The following is an 11,379-nucleotide window of genomic DNA, read 5'->3' on the forward strand; positions in this document are numbered from 1 at the left end:
AGACTCCTGTATCTCCAAGATCTACACGAACCAAATGTCAGTTTTTTTCTTCTTTTTTTTGTATACATGATCGAGGCTCGTGTAAGAGCTAACATTAATCACAAAAAAAAAAAACGGACACACAAAACATACAATAAAGGGAGCGGCAGACAAGATGGGGAGAGAGAGGGAAGCACCTCCAGCTCTGTACCTGTCCCTCCAGCTCTTCAATCTTGCGTTTGCGAGCATTCAAGGCCTTGCTAGGGAAAGCCCAGAAGTAGTTGGATGTGCCAATGCGGTCAGAATCCACCATTGCATCGTCCACAAGGCTTTGCAGCACGTCTTTTACAGACTGACACGCTGTACACAGAAAAGCAGAAATACAAAACATTCAATTAAGGTCTCCATGACAAAAGACCCAAATGTCCTTTCCTCTCTCATTCCTTTTCAATAACTTTGGAGCTGATGTTGATAAAATATTCAAGAATTGGATGATTAATCTACAGTATAGCATCAAAATGGCACAACTAATCCATGAAGTAAGCAAAATAAATATACAATTTTGTCAGAATGTTTGTGATACAATTATTGCGACCATTGAACATTTTGATTAAAATCTTATTTTGGAAAGATGTAAAATGCTCACTTATTTTCTTGTCACGCGGTGCAATTTTCTCAAGTTCCTTGAGCTGGAAGATGTCTTTCTATCGGAGAAGAGTGGTCAGAAACTCAGTCATTTGGACAATTCAAGTAATATATCCTCTACTTTATGCAATAGCGATATTTTAGGAAAACAAACTTCACCATCTGGCAAACCCCTCTCCCACAAAACTCATTATTTTAATTACCTGTCATATACACTCCCTTGTCAAGAGAGGATTTTTTTTCAGCAGTAGTATCGTTTCCCACCTGCAATATCGTCTTCTTCCAGCAGGAGTCGGTAAACCATTTTCCACGTGTACAGGCGAAAATCACAAGTCGTCCCCCCACCTTCATGGCGGTGGAGGGGGCGGGGGACTTTGTGCCTGTGACCTGACCTTAAGTACCCCTATCACACATGCAAAATTTGGCCCAGTCACTTTTGATTCCATTCTACACACACACACACACACACACACACACACACACACACACACACACACACACACACACACACACACACACACACACACACACACACACATCAAAATGATGTAATATGCTTTAGACTGCTTGGCACACATGTGCAGAAACTCATATAAATAGTGATCTTTAGGGCATTTGAACTGCCATTGTGCATGCGTGATAACGTTTGGTACCTAAATGGCTCACAAAACGTCTGAAAGAAGCTGAAAATACTTGGATAAGTTGCTGAGAGAAAGCTGAGGTGTGCCTCTGCACATTGAAAGAGTCGGAGAGGGACACTGTATCAGGTCTGGATGCTTCTTAACAGCAATGGGAAGGAAGGTCATGTCAGGGAGCTTGTTATTGCACAATACAAGCTTAAAATAAACTTTAAAAAGGATGATATTTATTATTAATAATCTTGGGCAGGGAGGAGGGTAGTGGGAGCTGATATAAATATCTTGTTTGTTTGTTTGTTTCTGGAGCCACAAGGAAGATCATATGAGGTTTAAAAAAAAATTATATAAAAGGAGCTCGGCCTCGGCGTGCCTGCGTCCATGCGCATGTCCATTCTAGTATTGCTCAAAGTAGAAGTGTGCCCGTGTGTTATCCACTGCCACCGCTCACTTGAATTAACAGGAAATGACAAGAACTTGACATGTCTCATCGATGGATATTTCTCGGATTCCCTATATTTCCGTGATTCCAATTTACATCAAGGAACACAACAATTATATTAACCATTTTGAAATTGCCACTCCTTCGTTTAAATGCTGAAAATTATGTTAAAATAACATTCACTTCAGATTTTGCACTAGCACATGCACATGTTTTTAAGTTATCATGGCAGGTTAAAAGTGCTCAGACGGGCAGAAATGGGTCACTGAAAATTCAAACACAGTGCATTCAAAGGCCTCGTTAGCATTCATACATCATTTCAAAATTCCCGTATTGCCTTATTTTATACTTGCAGGGTTACCCGGCGTTGCCCAGTGATGTTCTAATCCTGTTCGTATTTTGAAGAAATCTAATTTTGTTTTTTTCTATTTTCTGTGGGGGGCTAAAGCACTTCCCTACACTCATTAAGGAATGGGGTTGTGGATCGTTTAATATTACATTTCTCATTGTTGCAAAGGCGTAGGCACAATAGATCGATTAATAAAATAAAAAACTAAAACAGCACTCTTCGACATCACAATGTCGACCGGTATGCCTCCGCCCACATTATTACATCCTTATAATACTTTTACCAAGTTTGATTTTAATCTCTTCAGCTGTTCTCAAGTATGACATTTACATGACATGACCTATGACCTTTGATGCCGAAATCTAATCAGTTCATCTTTTCATCATAATATACAGTTGAACTAAGTTTGGTCAAAATCCCATCACTGGTCCACACGTTAGCGCAGTAACAGAATTTCTACCGAACATGGGAACTCTGACCTTTGACCTCATAATGTAATCCATTTATCTTTTCATCATTATACATACTTGAACAAAGTTTGACTTAGTTCCCTTCAGCTGTTATTAAGTTATCATGGTTATGAAAACATTGCAGAAACTGACCTCTGACCTCATGACCCAAAAATCTAATCTGTTCATCTTTACATAATTATACATACCTGTACCAAGTTTGACTTAGATCACTTCAGTCATTCTCCTATTACAGACTCTGATCTTTGACCTTTGACCTCTTGACCCCAAAATCAAATCAGTTCATCTTTTTGTTGTCTAATCAGCTCTGCCGGAGCTTGGTTTCAACCCCTGGGTTGAAAACGAACTTTTTTTTTTTTTCAACAATTTGTGATACTAGAATTTTAATAGTGATTCTTCACTATTGAGAGATAGGGCCAAAAACGATACATCGCAGGATATCTCAAAAAGTTGTGTACGAATTTGGACGAAACTTGGTCGAGAGGTTGGGTTTCTGATTACTTTTGTGATGAGAAGCGGCCTTGGAAAAACGCCATGAACAGCTATCTTAACACGGATATACACCTCAATAAACAACCCTCTTTGCGGGTAAAGCCTCCTTGGAGAGGATGAGAAATGAAATTGCTATGACCTCCATCGTGTGACCCTTAGTACTCCTGTCAGTTTTAGTTAAGATTGGACAAGTAACGACCGAATGTATTGTGGTCAGACAAACAGACACCAGATAGCGTATTTTAGTATGATGAACACATGTATTAGGTCAAAATGACATATCAATAATGGCATATCGTGTTTCAGTAAATATGGATCTATCATAGACAGAGGAAACGGATTTGATGGATTAGAAACTCACCGATTCAAAAAAAATCTCCATCATTTTTGTCCTTTTCTCTTCAACACTCAAACCCCGTTTCTTTGACTGCAAATGTCAACACATGCGAGTAAGTACTGCATAATGCGACACCATATCTTAAATGAGAACAGCAAATAAATAAATGCTATCATCTATATATAATGGAGGAAAAGTATGTTGCACGTATGCAATGAATGAATGAATATGAATGAATGAATGAATGAAATGAATGATCGTTTTACGGCCATTTTCCCCACTAGAGCGGGGGTTAGCCTTGCGGGCCCCATGACAATCATGGTTCCCTGTTTGAGGCAATGTTTTTATGGCCAGATGCCCTTCCTGACGCCAACCCTTGGTCATGCATCTTAAGATGCGCAGGGATACGGTGTACCTATTCTAAACCGGGGTACACACCAGGATCATTCATCCCTGCAAGCTGGTCCTCAATTTGCCGACCTCGAAGGGATGACAGGCTGAGTCAATCCCCCTGGCGTTAATTCAGCGATCGACCGGGATTCGAACCCAGGATCCTAGGATCCCAAGCCGGCACCCTGACCGCTAAGCCAACACCAGGCAATAATATAAAACCACCTTTAGAGGCTTTAGAGGCAATATGTACGTTTAATTTACTCCTCCAAGAGGATTTGACCTAGCAAGCTGAAAGTTTCAGGGATTAATGAGAGAACCTTGAAGTTGTGCTTGTGCAAGTTTTGTTTGATTCCATCAAGTTTTGAATTTTTTTTTTTTTTGCTTATCTTGGCATTTTCTTACTTTGGGAGGAGGGGGTTGGGTGCAATTGAAAATTTTCAAGCTAAATAACCACAATGCATTATATATTGCACATAAGCATCACACATGCATTTGCTTCATGTACGTAACCCGGGTTATTTTTGTTATTTTCGGGAGTGATCGAGGCTGCCGTCTGTTGCCTATACAACAACACAACATGCATTTTAAAGGCAATTTTCCCTGCTAGAGCGGGGGTTAGCCTTGCGGTCCCCATGACAATCTTCTCCATTTTGCCCTATTTTCTGCATCTCTCCTTGTTAACCCCCTTGCCCGCATTTCTTCTTCCACCATCTTTAGCCAAGTCTTTCTCGGTCTTCCCCGTCTTCTACTTCCTTCTACATTCATTTCCATCACTCTTCTCAACCAGTCACTTTCATCCTTCCTCAACACATGACCAAACCATCTCAACCTGTTCCTCTTCACAGCATCAATCACAGGCTCTATTCCCATCATCTTTCGCAATTCATCATTTGTCTTCCTCTCTCTCAACGATACTCCACACATCCGTCGAACCATTCGCATTTCCACCCTTTCCAACCTTCGTTGCTGCTCTACGTTCATTACCCATGTCTCGCTCCCATAAATCATAACACTTCTCACACATGCAGCATACACCTTTCCCTTCAGCTTCAACGACACTCCCCTCATCATCAGCACGCCACTCAATTCCCGAAATTTCTTCCATGCACATCTCACTCGAGCAACCGTTGCCGAGTCTGATCCACCTTCTCCATTCAGCATGTCTCCGAGGTAGCTAAATGTTTTCACACCTTCCAGCTTCACGCCATCTCCAAGACCCAACTCAACATTTCCTCCATCTGCAGCTCCCTCTGTGCACACCTTACATTTGAATGTAGCTGCCACACTGGTTAATGACCCTCTCAGACCACTACATTTTTGATGAACCCACTCAGCGCACATTGTACACTGAATGGAGTTCACTCAGACACCCTTCCTACACACAGCACAGGGCCACTTCCCAGTTCTTTCCACCTCACCACATGCTTTACCACTTGCCATCACCTTCGTCTTTCCGATATTCACCTTCAGACCTTTTGTCTCCATACATTCCTTCCACGTGTTCATCTTTTCCTTCAGTCCATCCATACTTTCCGCAATCACCACCAGATCATCTGCATACAACAACTCCCACGGTAAACCCTCCTTTACATTCTGAGCCAGCACCTCCATCACAGCTACAAATAGTAGTGGACTTAGTACCGACCCCTGATGCACTCCCACCTTCACCTCAAACTCACCACTGTTCCCGTCCTTCGTCCTTACAGCTGTGCGCGCACAGCTCGCGCACAGCTCTTATCGCACAGCTCTTTTGTACATTGCCATCACTACTCTGATCAACCATTCCTCCACTCCTAACTTCCTCAATGCCCATGTCAATACTTTGCATGGAACCCGATCGAATGCTTTCTCCAGATCAACAAACCCAAGAAACAACTTCTTCCTCTACTCCATGTACTTCTCCTGCAACTGCCTCACAATGAAAAGCGCATCTGTCGTTCCTCTTCCTGGCATAAACCCAAACTGCATTTTGTCAATCTTCACTTTCTTCCTTATCCACCTCTCCAACACCCTTTCCAATACCTTCATTCCATGCTCCAATAACTTTATCGCTCGGTACGAGCCACACTCCAGAGGGCACCTTTCCCCTTGTATGGAGGGACGAGGGTACTCAGTTCCCAATCCACTGGAATGCGGCCTTCTTTCACCACCAGATTACAGATCTCTGTCATTTTCTTCATACCCCAACTTCCTGCTGCCTTCAACATATCTCCCACAACTCCCGTCGGCCCTCCCGCTTTTCTACCCTTCATTGCTTTTATCGCTTTTTATCGCTTGTTGCCTATACACCACTCAATTCAAGGGACGTGCCAAAAGAATGTGTTGAACACTTGGAACAATATCACCCATAGGGTACGTTGTCTGCTATGGTATAAATAATAATAATAATAATAATAATAAAGAAAATAACACGGCACCCCCCCCCCCCCCCCCCTGGCCATTCCTGTAGAGAACAGGTGCTTCTAGTTCAAGTAATGATGTCAAACATAGGTGCACGTCATCATGTTATTGTCAAAATTAGGAAAAGATAGTATTTATCTGAGGTTTTTTTTGTATATAAAGTCGAGGCTTGTGGCAAAAACAAACACTGAATGGATCAGGATGCAACAGAACAAAAGGAGCAGTCGAAAGAAGGGGGGACATGAACAGCAGGGCTGAAGGACAAAATAGAGGGAGACTTGAACACATAATGGGTGTGGAGAGGAATGATGGGTAGGGAAGGATGCATGTGGTGGACACGTTGGATACAGAAGCAAACTCTCAGGAAGGAACTAGAACGGCACTTTTCAACGTTGCGATGTCGACCGATATGCCTCCACCCATATTATTACATCATTATAATCGTTGTACCAAGTTTGATTTAAATCTCTTCAGCTGTTCTCAAGTATCACATTTATATCTGACATGACCGATGACCTTTGATGCCAAAATCTAATCAGTTCATCTTTTCATCAGAGTATATAATTGTACCAAGTTTGTTCAAAATCCCATTACTGGTTCACAAGTTAGCGTGTAGCAGAATTTTTATGCAACAGAAAGTCTGACCTTTGACCTCTTGACCCCAAAATATAACGAGTTCATCTATACATCATTATACTCGTACATAACTGTACCAAGTTTGACTTGGATTCCTTCAGCCGTGCTCAAGTTATGAACCTATTGCAGACTCTGACCTTTGACCTATTGACCCCAAAATCATCATAATACATACTTGTAACTTTTTTGTCAAAATCCCATCACTGGTTCACAAATTATCACAGTAACTGGATTTTTACCTAACATTACCTCTGACCTTTGACCTCGTGACCCCAAAATCTAATCTGTTCATCTTTACCTCATTATGCATATCTGGACCAAGTTTGACTTCGATCCTTTTAGCCATTGTCAAGTTATTGCGGTAACGAAAACCCATCACGGACGGGCGGGCAACCAAAAAACATAATGCCTCTAGCGAATTTGTTGGTGGAGGAATAAAAACTGGGGAAAAAAAATACTGAAGTGAATGGAGGTAGGAATGATCATGGTTTTGGATAGGGGATGATCCGAGATGGTGGTGAACAGTTGTCTTGAAGACCTGGAGGGAAGAATGAGATTGAAGAGAATGTGGAAAATGATTCCACAGACAGGAAGACAGAGGAATGAATGGGTGGAGGTTGAGCAGTGATTCTGGATTTTGGGAGTTTCATCAAATGGGTGATGACATTTGTCCACTATGATAATAGGACATAACTATGATAATAGTGGACTGCAAATATCCAGATGATTGACGGCATTCCCCCTGCTGTAAAGGAGGGGGGAGCAAAGGATGGAACGACCTTGGAAGATCAGAAGGGAAGTGGTAGAAGACAGAGAGACCACCAACCTGTCGGCGATGGGAGAGTGATCGACCCATAGACTCAGCTTCATCACAGGAGATTCCAATTATCTTATAGGCCTCAATTTCTACGGCGTCACACTGATAAAGGTGTGAGGCTGGAGAACCAGCCAGGAGGGGAGAGCAGTACTCCATCAACCTGAAGATGAAGGCACTGTAGGTGTATGGGAGTTCAGGTGTGCCAAGGAAAGACTTTGCATGATGGAGGATGCCTAGTCGACGGCTGGCTTTCGAGGCCAACTTGAAAAACGCGGTTTGCGCAAGAAAGATCATGGCTGAAAGTGAGACCAAGGAGTTTGAATGACTGAACCTCCTCATGAGTATTGTTAAGAAAGTCGAATAAGAGGATTTGCCAAACGGTCCTTTCGGAGAGAGATAGTGAGAGTGTGAGATTTGTCATGATTGAAAGACATTGAAATACATTTAGACAATTTATTTATCTTCGGTTCTAATTCCGCGGTAAATTTGAGCAAATTTGCTTTCTGCGAGTTCCGTCAAGGCCCCCGTTAACATGTGATCAGAGGCACTTCAATTTCAATGTGGACTACAGTTGGGCAGTGTTGCATATGTGCAAAATCAGTCAGGATCTCTCGGGAGTCGTGATCCGTGCAGAGGACGCCCATTTGCCTCTTTCACGACAAAATTCTACCCACTGGAATGGAAATTGCCTGCTTGTTTAGAGTCTAAAAGGAGGTATCGCTCCCCAATGGAGGCACAGAGCGCCACCCGCTCACCTACTTCATTAGTTGCACTATACATACCCATCTGTATGTTATGTAGTGACTATTAGAGTCACCATGGACTTTGGGGTGTTCTGCCTTTGGTTATGCTGGGTGTAGCTATACCACAAGTGGTGGCTTACAGACATTATAACACTTGACTTATAGGCAATGTTGTTATACTCCAACAGTGGGCGTACCAGTACCTTGAACATCACAGGGAGGGTTTCTTCATCCAGACTCACAAAGGATCGTTTGATTAGCCCAAGTGTTTGGTTGGCCTTATTAACCTGAACTGCCGCATGCTTATTCATCTTCCGCACGCAATTGGAGGCTCAATTCACTATCCATGATAGTTCCAAGGACAATCTCTTCAATCACTTCCCGCAACTCTGCATTCCCCATATGGTACGACTTCCTGCTTTTACCTCTATCCATGTGTAGTCTTGCATTTGTTCAGGTTGAAAGGAAGTAACCATAGCTGTGACCCTTCCATGGCACTATCTAGGTTCTTCTGGATGACTGAAGTCGATACTTGGTCGAAAGCTGGTCCATACACTTTGGCATCATCCGCATAGAGTTGGATACGGCTACGGATTGAAGCCGGCAGGTTATTTATGAAGATGACAAATAGTGTCGGACCAAGGACACTACCTTGCGGTATTCTACCGATTATGTATGCCCAATCTGACTTGGCTCCATTCACAATGACCCTTTGACATCTCTCTGTGAGGAAAGCTTCCAGCCACGTTGAAAAATTGCTCTACGTGAACGACTCCATGGAATCTTTAACGTCCACCAACTAATGCTCGGAGACGAGACACCAGTTTACTGTCCATCCGAGGGACGGCTCACCCATTGATGAATCACCCTGCCTGTGCAACATAAGGATGACAGTTTATAGCTTGAACCCAGGCTAGACAGCTTAGAGGCGACGTCTGCATACCTCTAGAATGAAGGCCATCCTGTTCGTCCAATTGTGGATCACGAGGTAATGGTGAAATGATACAATGCGATGGAAACAAGTAACTACTACTGGAGTTCATCAGCATCATCACATCTGTACTATGGATATGTAGTGTGTGTGTGTGTGTGTGTGTGTGTGTGTATATGTATGTGTGTATAGGTGTGGGTGTGTGTAGGTGTGTGCGTGTATATGTGTGTGTATGTGTGCGACTGTGCGTGTACACTACCGGTCAAAAGTTTTAGAACACCTCAATTTTTCCAGTTTTTATTGACATTTACGCAGTTTAATGTCCAGTGAATCACCTGAAATGGTACAAAGGTAAGCAGTAAACTGCTCGAGGTTTAAAAAAAAGTTTAGGTTAGCAAAAATGGGGAAATAATGTAAATTGCACAGTTATATTGTTAAACTAGAACGGGCACTCGGTAGAGCGCATACCTTCGCCGCAGCTACTGTTCTGTACTTGGCATGGGAGTGTAGGGAACAGAACAACAAAAATATGATTTTGACCTTTTCGTGACCTTGACCTTGACCTTTGACCCGATTGCTCCCAAAATCTAATCAAATGTGTCCCGTATAATAACCAATCATCCCACCAAATTTCATGCAATTCGGTTGAATACTTTTTGAGTTATGCGAATAACATACACACACACACACACACAGACATACAAATAAATACACAGCGATCAAAACATAACCTTCCGCTTTTGCGAAGGTAAAAAGGCCTTCAGGGAACAAGTAATGGGTTAACAACTTACAGCTGTTCTGCAGCAATGCAAGTAAATTAAGCCTTGAAAGTTGATGCAAACGATTCCTCCAGGTGTCCCAACCTCTGCTGATCACTTGATTGCAAACCCCCTGTCTGTATAAAAGCAGTATTGGAACAGACTGTTATTACACCCTCTGAAGCATTGTTTGGACAATATTGCACTGCAGGAAGTAGTATATTGGAAACTGGAGGAAACTCTGACAGGAAGAGGTCTGGCAGACCCAAAGCCACAACAGAATCAGAAGATAAGTTTCTGAGAGTCAACAGCTTGCGTGATTGGCGGTTCACAGGACAACAGCTTCAAGCACAGTTTAACACTGGTCGAAGTAAGCAAGTCTCAGTTTCAACTGTGAAGAGAAGACTTTGAGCTGCAGGTTGGATAGGTCGAGTGGCAGTAAGAAAACCATTGCTAAGATGGCAAAATAAGAAAAAGAGGCTTGCCTGGGCCATGAAGCACTGCCAGTGGACTAATGAAGACTGGAAGAAGGTCTTATGGAGCTATGAATCAAAATTTAAAATCTTTGGTTCATCACGCAGGGTTTGTGTATGCCGTCGAGTAGGGGAAAAGGATGGTTCCTCAGTGTGTGACACCAACTGTCAAACATGGAGGAGGAAGCATGATGGTCTTGGGCTCTTTTGCTGGATCCAGAGTCGGTGACTTGCACAGAGTGACTGGCACCCTGAACGAAAAGGGCTACCACAGCATTTTGCAGCGCCATGCAATACCCTTCGGTATATGCCTAGTTGGTCACGGGTTCATCCTACAGCAAGATAATGACCCTAAACACACCTCCAGCCTATGTCAAAACTACCTTTGAGGAAAAGAACAAGACAGTAGGCTTCAAATCATGGAATGGCCAGCACAGTCTCCAGACTTAAATCCCATCAACCTGGTTTGGGATGAACTGGACAGAAGGGTGAAAGCAAAGCAACCTCCAAGTGCAACACATTTGTGGGAACTTCTGCAAGTGTTGGGAAGAACTTCCCGAACAATATTTCATTTCCATTGTAGAAGGAATGCCACGAGTGTGTTCGGGGGTTATATCTGCAAAAGGTGGCTACTTTGCCGAGTCAAAAATTCAAATTTAATTTTGTTAAACAAAATGATTCTATGATTTGTTTTTTATCTCCAATTGTTTATTTGTTCTATGCTTAATTTCAGAGTACATTGAGACATTAAACTGCGTAAATTTCAATAAAAACTGGAAAAATTGAGGTGTTCTAAAACTTTTGACCGGTAGTGTATATGTGTGTGTGCGTGTGTGTGTGTGTGTGTGTGTGTGTGTGTGTGTGTGTGTGTGTGTGTGT

General features: G+C 42.6%; 1 protein-coding gene across 2 annotated transcripts in view; it reads right to left on the reverse strand.

The window, feature by feature from the left end:
* MND1 (meiotic nuclear divisions 1) overlaps positions 1-11,379 on the reverse strand; it is a 70,628-nt gene that overhangs the window by 57,418 nt on the left and 1,831 nt on the right. For both annotated transcript variants that reach the window (XM_068102000.2, XM_068101999.2), the window contains exons 2-4: positions 3,374-3,439; positions 626-683; positions 191-339 (exon numbers count right to left, since the gene is read on the reverse strand). In XM_068102000.2, coding sequence (XP_067958101.2) covers positions 191-339; positions 626-683; positions 3,374-3,397 — 231 coding nt within the window. In that variant the 5' untranslated portion in view covers positions 3,398-3,439. The remainder of the gene's footprint in view (positions 1-190; positions 340-625; positions 684-3,373; positions 3,440-11,379) is intronic.

This window comes from Myxine glutinosa, chromosome 4 (assembly GCF_964187855.1).
Source record: "Myxine glutinosa chromosome 4, kmMyxGlut1.1, whole genome shotgun sequence".
NCBI lineage: Eukaryota > Metazoa > Chordata > Myxini > Myxiniformes > Myxinidae > Myxine > Myxine glutinosa.